The sequence below is a fragment of the Pleurodeles waltl genome, chromosome 11 (genome assembly GCF_031143425.1).
Source record: "Pleurodeles waltl isolate 20211129_DDA chromosome 11, aPleWal1.hap1.20221129, whole genome shotgun sequence".
NCBI lineage: Eukaryota > Metazoa > Chordata > Amphibia > Caudata > Salamandridae > Pleurodeles > Pleurodeles waltl.
Genome location: NC_090450.1, coordinates 1,012,249,679 through 1,012,265,405, shown reverse-complemented (window position 1 = coordinate 1,012,265,405; position 15,727 = coordinate 1,012,249,679). Strand labels below are relative to the sequence as shown.

The 15,727-nt window shown below is 43.4% G+C and overlaps 1 protein-coding gene across 1 annotated transcript in view; it reads right to left on the bottom strand.

The window, feature by feature from the left end:
• SLC15A4 (solute carrier family 15 member 4) overlaps window positions 1-15,727 on the bottom strand; it is a 235,254-nt gene that overhangs the window by 14,665 nt on the left and 204,862 nt on the right. The window contains exon 7 of the mRNA XM_069215370.1: window positions 1,632-1,790. Coding sequence (XP_069071471.1) covers window positions 1,632-1,790 — 159 coding nt within the window. The remainder of the gene's footprint in view (window positions 1-1,631; window positions 1,791-15,727) is intronic.

Here is a 15,727-nt window from a genome sequence, read left to right as displayed (position 1 = left end):
TCAACAGAACACACTGGCCCCAAAACAGGACTGTGGGGGTTGTATAAAAACGGGTGAGTTCAGAACTGCTGACAGAGTGGAAAAGGCCTTGAGGTCACCTGGGATATATCCTCGTACACTGATGAAGCGCCCGGAGCTGCAGGTACCATCAGCTTTGACCATTGGCCTTTAGAAGCAGGTGAGATGCTGAAGCACATTTAGGAAGTATTCCAGCCTGAAAGACAGCAAACATCATCCTGCATCATATGTGAGGGATGTGAGATACATGGAGCAGGGTGCTGGGTGATGTAATCTCAAAGGGGGCCCTGAGCGCACTGCTGGTAAAGAGGAAGTCCCTGGATGGCGAAGGTGATGAAGGACGAAGTCAATGATCTCAGAAGCCAACTCAAGAATCCAGAGGGATGGAGGGCAAAGTCAATGATCTCAGAAGCCAACTCAAGAATCCAGAGGGATGGAGGGCAAAGTCAATGATCTCAGAAGCCAACTCAAGAATCCAGAGGGATGGAGGGCAAAGTCAATGATCTCAGGCGCCAAATCAAAGATCCAGAGGGATGAGGAAAAAGTCAATGATCTCAGAAGCCAACTCAAGAATGCAGAGGGATGGAGTGCTTCTGAAGAGCGAGGGCAGCCCTGGTGCACTCAGACCCTGTACCCCTCGCCTTTCTGGAGGATCAGTTGTGACTGCAGTGCAGGAAGGGATTCGAAAATCTAGTGCCCCGTCATACACTGCTCACCTTCAGGGGGGGCTAAGGAAGTCCTCTCATGACAGATTACTTACATTTTAGGGGATGGAGTTAGCGTGTAATGTCCACAATTTAGGGTGCACCACAACTAGATAAATCAGTAGCCAGCAGCAGAGAGTCATAAAATGGGCTGGTCATCGTAGAAACCCATGATGACTGGAGCAACACCTTAGGTGGATGGCCTACTGCTCTGTGAGTGGAGCAAGGCACAGAATGTGCACATCACCTGTCAAGGTACTCGAGAGACCCACGTCCTCTGTGCAGGATAGCACAGAAGTTCAACCACAATAATGAAATGAGTCGGACGGCACATGGCCAGTACACCAATGGGTTTTAGACCCTACAAACGTCACCAGTGGTTTATAGATGGTCAACATGGATGACCACAATTTCACCTTGTCTATGACCATATAGAGCCGACCAAGATCCTTGCTGGTTCATATTTATGCAAAGGCATTACATATTATTGACATGGACATTCCACTCAATACTTCTGCATGAAGGGAGGTTGGGAGAATGTCACTGGCCCTGCCCGCTTACTCTGACAACCAAAGGTAGGCAAGGATGGGGAGAAAGCAGTGTTATGGTCAGCCGAAGCCTTTATCTGAGAATCGTTCACCGTGGAGTAGAGATGTCCTTCCAGAAGTCATTTAGGTTAAGATGTCCTCCTTTACAGATGCGCAACAGAAACTAGTAGTGTTGATGTACTGCAACAGATACATACTGGGGTATACTGAATATTTAAAAAAAAAAGATATCTGGCTCACAAATAACAGTTTAGAAAGGGAAAGTAAAAATAAAAAGAATTCAGTGAAAGAAATGTGAAAGTTGTTCTGTTGGGTAGAGTGTGAAGCGAGGCCATGATTCAGTCCTACTGCTGGTACTCACCCGAGTCCTCATGACTGCTCATCCATCCGATGACATCGATGGAGACCAGCGCCAGGAGCCCCGAACCGACAAAGGAGCCAACACCAGAAAAGAAGAAGAAGAGGCCCATGATGGCACTTTGCATGCACTTGGGAGCTGCCGAATAGGCGAATTCAAGACCTGGAGATGGAGCAAAAACAAAAGGAAAACAGATGAATGTGAAATGCCCTTCAATAGCCTTTCACTAATAAATGAACATTATGCAATGGACTGCTTTAAGGCACCACATGAACTTTACATAAGCTGGTTCTACCAGTATCACAACACTTCATCCAGGAACAAGGTTGACGTTTGTCTTCAGAATAGTGCCTATGATCTGCACTGAACTCTGGGAAGTCAAAGAAAGCATCTTCTCTAACTAAGCACGTGTGGTGCAGGTGGTGCTACACATCCTGCTTCAGCCACGCGCGATGGCGGTCACTGTTTGGAAACTGGATTACCACTCTACATCCTCTAGAGAAGGCCTGCCAGAAAATGGCTCTGCTGGGTGACTTAGGAGAAGACACATGCAAGAGTGCAGCCTGCCAAAGGTTACCAGCAGAAGAGCACGTGCCTGCAGCTGTACCAGGCCTCCCAAGTAACCAGGTAAGCTGACGTTCCCACAAAGATCTCAGACAGAGAGTTAGAGCCAAAGAAAGGGGAACCGTGACGAGAAGAACGGAATAAGGACCATCAGCCACAATAAGGTCACCATAAAGTGTTGTAGATTAGTGGGGGACGCCAGTGTCCATCACTATTTTAGCACACTGGTCTTTAACTGTCTAGCAGGGTAGGAACTGGTGCCGTGCAATAGACAAAAGCCGTATGCAACTGTACAGGACTTATATACATAGGAAACAATCGGAAACCTGGAGTCTAGGAAGGCAGAGGAGAAATCCATGTCATCAGATCGGGTTTATCCAATCTATGGCATGTCTGGGCTGGATGTCAATAACCAGACCTATCAGGCCAAGCTGCAGACCCTGGGGACGGATCAAACTGTGCAGGCGGCAGCTATGTGACGTGTCCTGATGGTATACCAGGGATAGAGTAAGTGGGTCTTCAGGACACACGACACAGGAGGACGCAGGTACTCGTCTTCTCGTCGCTGGTGTTTGTATGAATATCAGTAGTTACATCCCTAGCTTTTACATCGTGAGTCATTACATTGTGAGACATTACTCTCAAGAGTACCTTTACATTTCGGTATATTATATCGGGAGTACTTTAACTCGCATGTAAGATGGTAAATACACAAATATTATTTTTTTTCAAACATATCTAGCCAGATATCTATGTGTGTTTCTGCAAATATATATATACATATTTACACACAAATATATATATATATATATATATATATATATATATATATATATATATCCACACTTGATCCCATTGATACAGAGAAGGACAGCACTCCGCGGGAATCGTAATTCATCAGGGTTTATTGGCACAAAAGAAAAGAACGCGTTTCGGCGTTGCCGCCTTCGTCAGCTTCTCAAGCAATTTAGTTCCTCTCTTATTTCACATTTTACTTAAAGTTGCATTCGCCAGGAGAGTGAACTGTTTCATCATGCTGTATTTCTGTATTTTTTATTTCTCTTGCACAGTGCACACTTTGACTCCTGTCAGGTATTTATGAGGGGCTTTGATTTTGAGCTCTGGTGCTGAGGCTGAAGGTAAAGCAAAGTGCCTGTCAGTGTGTTGGCGCCCCTGCAAAGCACACAGAACAATGGTCACGTATTCCAGTTACAACTGAAATTCAGTGTAAATGTGTAGAGGTCAATTATTTAGAAGTCAAAATGAAATAAAGTGCTTAAATGTGAATGAGTGCAGTGTATGTTTGGGGTGGTAAGATGAGGGCGATGCAATGGAGTGCATTTAGAGGAGGGTGAAGAGGGTGCGGAAGGGGAAAGAGAGGAGGTTAAAAATGTGCAGATGGCTGAGATGTGAAGAGACAAAAAGCATACATATCTAACGTAAAGCACACATAACTGAAGGCCCTACTCCTTCCACAGGCCTCAATAATATTTAATTCAGTCTCACAATTTCTGAATTTAAAAATGTCCAACGTTAATTATTTATAACTAATCTTTGCTGTTACTCATTTATCTGCTAACAACCATTCACAAAGCCAATAGCACTGACGGGTTTTAGGTGTATGTCAGTTGTGTTATATTTCTGGATGCAATAACATCTCAGAGAGAAACCACAATACAGGTCGGGTGGCACACTGAGGGAATCACAGAAATTTATTTTGCATGTTCCCTTTTAGAGAGCCTCTACTTTTTCCATCCCACTCAAAGGTCTGTCTGCAGATAGTTCTGTATGACTGATTGCAGCCAGCAGCTGTGGGTGCTTCCTGATTTCTGGTTAGAGCATTTGCTTCCAAAGTTGATGCCACATGCAGAGCAAAACACTGGGTAAGCACACACTTTAAAGGGCCTGAAGTTTTTGCGGTCTGCAATACCCACATTAAGGTAAAGAGTGAACATACTGATGCAGTAAGATATGGGGCAGTTTTTAATATTTAAAGACTATACATTCCCACTGGTCTATAAACCTTGCTTTTCACTAAATTTATTTCATTTCAAAAGCACCATTTTTCAATGTTTTTCGATTTTTTTGTTGGGAGGAGGACCCACCCTGGACCCCACAAATGTCCATTGAGCTTACTCGCTTCACTCGCTACATAAAAGTCGTACCCAGATTTTCACTTCCCACCACATTCAAATGTCAATGGAACAAAGTCGGAATTTTACTCAGGAAGCATGTTTTTTTAGATTTTATATAAATCTGTTAAGCTGCTTTTGAGAAATTGGCGTTTAAAGAAGGGTTTGGGACGGGCATGAAGGGGTTACCCCTTCAGAAAAAGTTGAGATATCTGGAATGTTAGTACCATGGGAGTACTGCATTACCACCATGGTACCAAAACATCTGCCAAATTCTGATTGGCCATGTGTGTTGGGGTCTGAACCTAAGGTGTGCCTGGAGGGCAGGACCTGTGGGCAACTCCCCACAGCACATGGCTAAACGCTATGTGCAGCGGGGGGTTGGCTGAAGGTTGCCTGAGGGAGTTGAGCTTATGTTCAACTTAGAATATGATAAAAAAACATGGTTAAAGTAATATTATTAGGCATGGTAATAACATCTTCTCTTACGTTAAAAAAAGCACAAAAAAAAACAGAAATTCTGTGAAAAGAACAAAGGTTAAAGTGACGTTATAGCTAGGTGTTGATATGCGATAAGAACTAATGTTTAAAACAAAACAACATTGAAATTCGCATGTTCTTAATTAGCGAACTAACTTTAACTTGCACCCCCTCATGCACTGCTTATTACCTTAGTGAATTTGTGTTTTTTTCTACCAACACCTTATTACCATACCCAATTATAATGTCACTTTAACTTCTGATTTTCCATTATATATATAAATATATATATATATATATATATATATATATATATATATATATATATATATATATATATATATATATATATGGAAAATGTCACTTACCCATTGTACATCTGTTCGTGGCATGAGATGCTGCAGATTCACATGCTGTGCATTATCCTGCCATCTAGTGTTGGGTTCGGAGTGTTACAAGTTGTTTTTCTTCGAAGAAGTCTCTTCGAGTCACAAGATCGAGGGACTCCTCCCTTTCGGCTCCATTGCGCATGGGTGTCGACTCCATCTTAGATTGTTTTCCCCGCAGAGGGTGAGGTAGGAGTTGTGAATATACTAAATGTGCCCATGCAATGGAGTAGGTATGTATGTACATAATGTGTATTAAAATAATATTTATTTACAAATTTCCAGTTTTTATCCAACTTCTAACGGCTACAGGCTCCCGGGGAGGTGGGAGGGCGCATGTGAATCTGCAGCGTCTCATGCCACGAACAGATGTACACTGGGTAAGTGACATTTTCCGTTCGATGGCATGTGTAGCTGCAGATACACATGCTGTGCATAGACTAATAAGCAGTAATCTCCCCAAAAGCGGTGGCTTAGCCTGTAGGAGTTGAAGTTGTCTGAAATGATGTTCTTAATACAGCTTGTCCTACTGTGGCTTGTTGTGTTGTTAGCACATCTACACAGTAATGCTTCATGAATGTATGAGGCGTAGAACAGGTGGCTGCCTTACAAATTTCTGTCATAGGTATATTTCCCAGAAAAGCCATTGTGGCGCCTTTTTTCCTAGTAGAATGTGCTCTTGGTGCAATAGGTAGATCTCTTTTTGCTTTAATATAGCAAGTTTGAATACATTTAACTATCCATCTGGCAATGCCTTGTTTGGATATAGGATTACCTGCATGAGGTTTTTGGAAGGCTACGAACAATTGTTTTGTTTTACGAAATTGTTTTGTTCTGTCAATGTAATACATTAGTGCTCTTTTTATGTCTAATGTATGTAAGGCTCTTTCGGCTACTGAGTCTGGTTGCGGAAAGAAGACTGGGAGTTCCACTGTTTGGTTTAGGTGGAATGGAGATATAACCTTTGGTAGGAATTTGGGATTTGTATGGAGAACCACTTTGTTTATGTATTTTTTATAAAGGGTTCCTGTATAGTAAATGCTTGTATCTCACTTACTCTTCTAAGTGATGTGATAGCTATTAGAAAGGCTACTTTCCAAGTTAAGTATTGCATTTCACAAGAGTGCATGGGTTCGAATGGTGGTCCCATGAGTCGTGTTAATACAATATTAAGGTTCCACGAAGGTACTGGCGGTGTTCTCGGGGGTATGATTCTTTTTAATCCCTCCATAAATGCTTTGATGACTGGGATTCTAAAAAGCGATGTTGAATGTGTAATGTGCAGATAGGCAGATATTGCTGTGAGATGTATTTTAATAGAAGAGAATGCTAGCTTAGACTTTTGTAAGTGTAATAAGTAGCTTACAATGTCCTTTGCGGAAGCTTGTAGTGGTTGAATTTGAGTATTGTGGCAGTAATGAACAAATCTTTTCCATTTGTTTGCGTAACAATGTCTTGTAGTAGGTTTTCTAGCTTGTTTAATGACCGCCATACATTCTTGTGTAAGGTCTAAGTGCCCAAATTCTAAGACTTCAGGAGTCAGATTGCTAGATTGAGCGATGCTGGATTCGGGTGTCTGATCTGTTGTTTGTGTTGAGTTAACAGATCTGGCCTGTTTGGTAATTTGATGTGAGGTACTACAGATAGGTCCAGCAGTGTTGTGTACCACGGTTGGCAAGCCCAGGTTGGTGCTATGAGAATTAGTTTGAGTTTGTTTTGACTTAGTTTGTTTACCAGATAAGGAATGAGTGGGAGAGGGGGAAAAGCGTAAGCAAATATCCCTGAGCAACTGATCCATAACGCATTGCCCTTGGATTGAGGGTGTGGGTACCTGGACGCAAAGTTTTGGCATTTTGCGTTTTCTTTTGTTGCGAATAGGTCTATTTTTGGTGTTCCCCAGCGTAGGAAGTAATCCTGTAGGATCTGGGGATGAATTTCCCATTCGTGTGTTTGCTGGTGATCTCGACTGAGATTGTCGGCTAACTGGTTCTTAATGCCTGGGATGTATTGTGCTATTAGGCGAATGTGATTGTGAATTGCCCAATGCCAAATTTTTTGGACTAAGAGACACAGTTGTGACGAGTGTGTCCCTCCTTGTTTGTTGAGGTAATACATTGTTGTCATGTTGTCTGTTTTGACAAGAATGTGTTTGTGGGCTATCAGTGGTTGAAATGCTTTCAATGCTAGAAACACTGCCAACAGTTCTAACTGATTTATGTGCAGTTGTTTTTGTTGAATGTCCCATTGTCCCTGTATACTGTGCTGGTTGAGGTGTGCTCCCCACCCCATCATGGAAGCATCTGTTGTGATCACGTATTGAGGCACTGGGTCTTGGAATGGCCGCCCTTGGTTTAAATTTACAGGGTTTCACCATTGAAGCGAAGAGTGTGTTTGGCGGTCTATCAACACTAGATCTTGGAGTTGACCCTGTGCTTGTGTCCATTGTTTTGCTAGGCATTGTTGTAAGGGCCGCATGTGTAATCTCACGTTTGGGAAAATGGCTATGCATGAAGACATCATGCCTAGAAGTTTCATTACAAACCTTACTTGGTAGTGTTGGTTTAGCTGTATGTTTGATGTTATATTTTGGAACGCTTGTACTCTTTGTGGACTTGGAGTGGCAATCGCTTTTTGTGTGTTGAGTGTTGCTCCCAAGTATTGTTGTATTTGGGATGGCTGCAGATGTGATTTCTGGTAATTTATAGAAAATCCTAGTTTGTGTAGAGTTTCTATAACGTATTGCGTGTGAAGAAGACACTGTTGTTGAGTGCTGGTTTTTATTAGCCAGTCGTCTAAATATGGGAATACGTGCATGTGCTGTCTCCTTATGTGAGCGGCTACTACTGCAAGGCATTTTGTGAATACCCTTGGGGCTGTTGTCTTCCCGAACGGTAACACTTTGAATTGATAGTGTACGCCGTGTATTACAAACCTTAAGTATTTTCTGTGGGAAGGATGTATGGGTATGTGAAAATAGGCATCTTTGAGATCTAACGTTGACATGTAGTCCTCTTTTTTTAGTAAGGGAACCACGTCTTGAAGTGTTACCATATGGAAGTGATCTGACTTGAAGAGATTTAGTGTTCTGAGGACTAATATAGGTCTTAACGTTTTGTCCTTTTTTGGAATTAGAAAATATAGTGAGTAGACACCTGTTCCTTTCTGATGGTTGGGTACTAACTCTATTGCTTGTTTTTGTAATAATGCTTGGACCTCTAGTTGTAATAGGTCTAAGTGTTGTTTGGACATATTGTGTGCCCTTGGGGGCACATCTGGCGGTAAATTTATGAATTCTATGGAATAACCATGTTGGATAATGGCTAGGACCCATGCGTCCGCAGTTGTGTGTGTCCAGTTTTGGTAGTATGTGGTAAGTCTCCCCCACACTGGTGTTAAGTGTTGGGGTTTTGTGACATTGAAGTCACTGTTTGGTTTGACTTGTCTTAGGTGTTTGGAATTTTACCCTTCCTCTTGGGAATTGTCCACCTCTGTATGAGCCACGAAACCCTCCTCTCTGGTATTGTCCCTGATAGGTAGGGGCTGGTTTGCGAGGTGGAAGGCTCTGGTGTTTGCATTCGAAACCCCCCTCTAAATTGTGGCTTTCTAAATTTGCCTCTGCTCTGTGGGGAGTAGAGCGCGCCCATGGCTTTGGCCGTGTCCGTGTCCTTCTTTAATTTTTCAATTGCTGTGTCCACTTCCGGCCCAAACAATTGTTCCTGGTTAAAAGGTATGTTTAACACAGCTTGATGGATTTCTGGTTTGAAGCCCGAGCTTCGTAACCATGCATGCCTGCAAATGGTTACCGCAGTGTTGACTGTTCGTGCCGCTGTGTCTGCCGAGTCTAATGCGGACCTTATTTGGTTGTTGGATATTGCTTGTCCTTCTTCCACAACCTGTTGGGCACGTTTTTGGTGTTCTTTGGGCAAGTGCTGTATAATGTGTTGCATCTCATCCCAGTGTGCCCTGTCGTAGCGAGCCAGCAGGGCTTGTGAGTTTGCGATCTGCCATTGATTGGCTGCCTGTGCTGCCACACGTTTACCCGCTACATCAAACTTCCTACTCTCTTTGTCAGGCGGTGGTGCGTCTCCTGACGATTGAGAGTTTGCCCTCTTTCTTGCTGCTCCTACTACCACAGAGTCTGGTGTAAGTTGCTGTGTTATAAATACAGGGTCCGTTGGGGGAGGTTAGTATTTTTTCTCCACCCTAGGCGTGATAGCCCTTCCTTTAACTGGATCTTGAAAGACCTTTTTTGCGTGCTTGAGCATGCCCGGGAGCATTGGCAGACTCTGGTATGAAGTGTGGGTGGATGCCAACGTGTTGAATAGGAAATCATCCTCTATTGGCTCTGAATGCATTGCTACATTGTGGAATGTAGCTGCCCTTGACAGTACCTGAGTATATGCAGTACTGTCCTCTGGAGGTGACGGCCTTGTTGGGTAACAATATGGGCTGTTGTCTGATACTGGAGCATCATATAAGTCCCATGCATCCGGATCATCCTGTGTCATCCCTGTATGAGTAGGTGACTGCATTGGAGGTGTTGTTACCGGGAACAGCTGTGGTGAGTGTAGTGGAGAAGGTTGTGGCGAAAACCTTGGTGGTGGGGTTTTATCTCTTGCCACCTTTGCCTTTGGCTGCATTTCTGACTCATGAAATGCCAGCTTTCTTTTGGTTTTAATTGGAGGAAGAGTTTGTATTTTTCCAGTCTCTTTCTGGATATGCAACCTCCTTTGGGTATGGTCTGGTTCCCCCATACTTATTTCCTGCTCAAATCAGTGTTTATGCATTTGGCTGGAAAGTCCTTGCTCTTCTGTGTAAGAGCTTCTTTTCGGTTCCGAAGCCGCTTTTTTCGGTACCGATGCTTCCGCGAAAGTATTTTTCGGTTCCGACGTTACTTTTCTCACTTTGGGTGAGTCGAACTATCGGTGCCGAGATCGTTCGGAGCCTGAATCTCGACCGGAGTCGGATATCTTCGGCAATTCTTTGGCCTTTTTCGGTGCCGATGTGTGGTCACCTTCTTTTCGATGGGTTAAGCCATGGCCTGCTGGCGGTGGCATCCCCTTGGCCTTAACGATCTTTGTGTGAGTCTTGGACGGGGCAGTTTTACTCACTGTTTTCTGCATCGTCGTGGGTCGCTCACTTTCGGAATTGTCTGAGTCAGTCCCCTGGATGGAAATTCTTTCCTCCTCTTCGACGTCGAGTTATTCTCTCGGTGTCGACACCGTTTGTAGTCTTCTGGCTCTTCAATGCCGTAGGGTCTTTTTAGATCGAAACACCCGACAGGCCTCACAAGTATCCTCCCTGTGTTCTGGTGATAAACACAGATTATAGACCAAGTGTTGGTCTGTATAAGGATACTTCGAGTGGCACTTTGGACAGAAGCGGAAGGGGGTCTGGTCCATTAGTTTCGTCGATGGATGCGGTCGGGCCGACCAGGCCCAGCTGAAGAGCGGAAGCCCCGAAGGGCCGCCGGAGAGCTGCTACTATCGGTGTCGATATGCTAACACTAAACCGGTACCGAGCGCAAACAATACAGTTGAATTTTCGATATTTAGCTAACTTTCCCGATTCGAAATACGGAGCGAAGAGGAACACGTCCGAACCCGATGGAGGAAAGAAAACAATCTAAGATGGAGTCAACGCCCATGCACAATGGAGCCGAAAGGGAGTCCCTCGGTCTCGTGACTCGAAAAGACTTCTTCGAAGAAAAACAACTTGTAACACTCCGAGCCCAACACTAGATGGCAGGATAATGCACAGCATGTTTATCTGAAGCTACACATGCCATCGAACATATATATATATATATATATATATATATATATATAACCTACTGGCAGTCGCCAGTTATAGACAGGACTATGTTTCAATAGTAAAAGCATTTTTTGACTTGTGTATATCTTTGGCACCGTTTGACAGATCTTCAGAAAACACTCCAAAAAAAGTGTCACTGTGATTCTTGTTGCGCATGGAAAGTTTGAGGGTGATCTGTCAAGAGGGGGCCGACTAAACAGGGGCTAAAAAAAAATTGCATTTCCCCCTTTAATTCCCATAGGATTCTTTACACACAACTACAGGCCGAAGCACTGGATATAATTATACCAAATTTGACAGAAAGCTAGCTATCGGTACACAGATTACGCATTTGCTTATTTGGTGTGAATCCATTCAGTAGTTTTTGAGAAATTTAGGGAAATTCAAATTTGTAGATCTCTGGCCACGATGTATTTGCAAACAAAGACAAGCTTGTGCAGGGAAATGCACAGCTCTGATTGACTGCCAACACTTGAAACCAGGAACTGTTGCAGCCATCCCAGGGCAAAAGTAAAAAAAAAAAAAAGGGGCCAGGGTAGAGACACCCTGACCCTTTAGCACCCCACAGCAAAAGACATTTTTTAAATGTATTTTTTGCCACCAATTTGCAGCAAAAAATGTAAAAAATAAAAAACAAGCATGAACTCCCCCGCTTTTTTTTTTTTTTTTTTTTTACAGGTCCCATGTGGGCCAGGTCCTGGAGAAATTAAAAGTGTAGTGCGGGGGGGAGGTGGGGGGAGAGGGGGGTCTTCAGCCCACTACCCCCTCCCCCCCCTAATCCCCAGCTCTGGGGACCACCACCACCCCAGAGCTTTATTTTTTAATAAGTGGGGGGGACGCAGCTCCCCTGCTGCCCTAGGGACCGCCACCTTCACAACAGGGCTTTAAAAAAAAAATATATATATATATATATATATATATATATGCAGGGGGCCCATGGCCCCCGCTGCCCTGAGGACTGCCACCTTCCCAGGGTTTTCATTTAAAATACACGGGGACCATGTGCCCTCACTCACGGCCCCGGGAACCACCACCTCCTCTTGGCTTGGCTTTTCTTTTAAAATATGAGGGGGGTTCTTGGCCCCGTCTGCCCTAGGGACTGCCACCTCCCCAGGGCTTTCCTTTTAAAATATGCAGGGGTCTCTCCCTCTCACTTTCTTTCTCTGTCTCTCTTTCAAATCAATTCTCCCACTCACACACCCACTCAGAAACCCACTCAGACACTCAAGCACCCACTCACAGACGTAGTGACACTCATACACCCACTCAAATACACACACAGACACTCATACACACAGAGACAGACACTCATTTACAGACCCACTCATATTCTCTGACACACACTCACACACCCACTGACATGCCCAGACAGGAACTTGTACATCCACTCAGAGAGCCACTAAGTCAATCATGCACCCACTCACAAACTCAGTGGCATACTCACGCATACACTCACAGACCTAGTGACACTCATGCACCTACTCAAATACCCACTCAGGCACCTATAGACCCATTCAGAGACAGTCAGACATGAATTCACATACCCACTCATATTCTCTGACACACACACACTCGCCCAGACAGGCTCTTGTACATCCACTCAGAAAGGCACTCATGCACCCACTCACAAACTCAGTGACACATTCATGCATCCACTCACTGACCTAGTAACACTCATTCACCCACTCAAATACCCACTCAGACACTTATACACCCATTCAGAGACACAGTCAGACACTTAGACACTCATTCAAAGACCAACTCATACTCTTTTAAATCCTGTGATAGATGCACACAGACATTCATGCATCAACTGACAGACAGTGAAAGTCGTATACCCACTGAAAGATCTAGACAGACACTTACACAGTCATTCATGCACTCAGATAAAGTTATGCACACACTCACATACTTTTTCTGACACTACTAGTGAAATATCCACTTTCCCCCTATTACATCAATTGACACACCTTATTATACTTCCATTTGGCTATTAAGAAATGTGTTGGTAGATTGAGAATGTATATCAATGACATATGATCGATATATTGGATGTTCTGCACTGAATTTTTGCTTTTGGTTTGCAAATTCGTGACAGAGTTGCGACTCCAACATTAAAAAAAAAAAAAAATCTGATTTGCCTGTAAACTTATATAGTGTTTGGGATACAGGGTGGCTCTAAGAAGAGACTTTGGGTTTGTTGTGTGTATATGATTAGTAGATATACGAGTGGATGCAGAGTTTCAAGTTGCTGAGAAAAACTGTTGCCTTCATCTATGAAGTGAACACCATCTCTTCTATATATCCCAGGCATGTCAAAGATTATTATTGTAGATCGAGCCCATGTTATTGTCTCTGAGGAATGCTTAAATAGTTTTATTAACATGTTTCCTGCCTTTGTCTATCTGTGGACAGAATTCAGCTGACCACTTCCATTTCTGCCTCTGGAATATGTTAGAGAACACACAGGCAGTGTGAGGGAAAAGGTGCATTCATTGAATGTATCTTTTACTAGGATTTCCAGTCCTACCCCAGCTGGTGTGCCTAGGTCATTACCTCCACAGTGCACAATCATGAGGTTAGGTGGTTGGCAATCTCTAATGCTTTCAACCAGTGGAAGCAACTGGTGCCGCTTAACCATCTCTGGCCAATCCAAGTAATATCCACATTGCGCAAACCCAGGTCCCTGTAAATGCCACTCTTTCTAGCATACTCACTAGCCAAAAAGCATAGCTGTCACCTACAATCCACACTTTAACCATTTTGTAGGGCAGTAGCAGTAGCACTCAGGAGAAGGATGCCTCTTAGTGAGGCAGTTTAGAAAATGTGAGGTGGTTAAAGGGTCAGGGACCAATTGACTGAAAAAAACTCACAATTTGATTTGGATATTGCAACCTATTTTTATATATAAAAATAGGTTGTGATAAAAATATGAAGTCAGACAATCACTGATTAGTTCTTGTCTTTTGATAAATAAGTAGTCCCGTTTTGGATATGCTTACATTTTGTGATAGTCGACCACACCTGCTACAGTACACATTGAAGATAGTCTGCTGCTGACAAAGTACAGTGAACTTTTGAACTACTGCTACAGTACAGGGTTCTAAAGGAGGTTGCTATGACAACTAAGGTGAAAGCGTTGGGGAGCGGAACTTTTAAAGCACACCTCAAATTATAAAATAAAACCAGTTTTTGTGTACAATGAACTTGACGAAAGTAAATTTTCCAACAGATATTTATTAATCAACTTAAAATGTAACAGGAACTATACCAAAAAAAAATGGGAAATATATTTTCAAACCCCCGACTGGAGTAGCATCTCCGTCACAATGTTATATGGGGGACGCGACGGAGCCATGACTCCACCAGCACACAGTAGGAAATTGGGCTAATGCCCATAAATACAATTAAGGGTTACCAGGTAGTAACCATTCAGATGTGAGATAAGTTAAAGAAAACATGAAAAATACGAAACAGTGTTTGTGATTTTGTAGGATAGTGTCACTGACCACAATGCCATTACTGGTTCCTTGGTGTGAGAGTGGAGTACCATCCTTACTCTGAAATGTCATGCTTATACAAATAAAAGAATTTACAGTGATATTGTGACAGTAATTTACCTATCAAGGAAAGACCTTCAACAGGTATGGAGACGATACTCTGTATTTACCATAAACATGTATTAACAAGTGTGTGTGAATTTAACAAGGATAAAACTGTATATGACATTAAAAACAATATGTCTCAAACAGAGTGGAGATGTGTAGTAAGGTCTTTATGTTTTTATGAAATGATTTATACTAGGGGTTTTTAATGCATGCATTGTGTATGCTACAGTGGAATATAAATTGGAAGCAGAGATCAGGCTGTAACCCACTTTCCCTGAGTTTCAGTATATTTTTCTTACACAAAAGTTATGTACATATTACTCTATATATGGGTTATAGGGAGCATGAAATGTGGTTATGCATATAGCGACAGAACCAGGCACACACTAATATGTACACTGAGGTTGCAAGTCACGCAAATGTATATAGTAATACAACCATAAATTGATGCATATACTGACACATCTAGGCATATATTAATGCATACTGATACATATCTAACACACTACTGGGTACATTGACACACCCATCAATGCACTGATGCATACTGTGAGGTTGCGAGATAGTCATTGAAGCGTACAGTGACATACCTAGTCATACGGTATACTAATACAGTAAGAGAGGGAGGTATACACTTACGTATACAATTACATAACTAGGTATACATGGACATATAGACCCTCATTACAAGTGTGGCAGTCTTAAGAATGCCACACTCGCGGCGGTGGTCGGACCGCAGCCTTAGTGGTGGTCTGACTGCCACATTACAACTGTGGCGGAGCCTCCAAGTTCCGACCACCGGCAGCGCCAGGTTGCTGCCAGTCGACAGCCTGGTGATCTCGACAGTCATAATCCACCAGGGCAGTGCTTCTCCGGATTACGAATCCCCTTTCCGCCAGCCTTTGCATGGCGGTCGGGCCGCCACGCAAATGCTGGCCGAAAGGGGGCGGCACGGGCCCCATGGGGGCCTCTGCACAGTCCATGCACTTGGCATGGGCAGTGCAGGGGCCCCCATTGACAGCCCTGTTGCGCTTTTTACTGCCCTGATTACGGGCAGTGAAAAATGCGACGGGTGCTGTTGCACCGCAACATTGCAGCCGGCTTGATTACAAGCC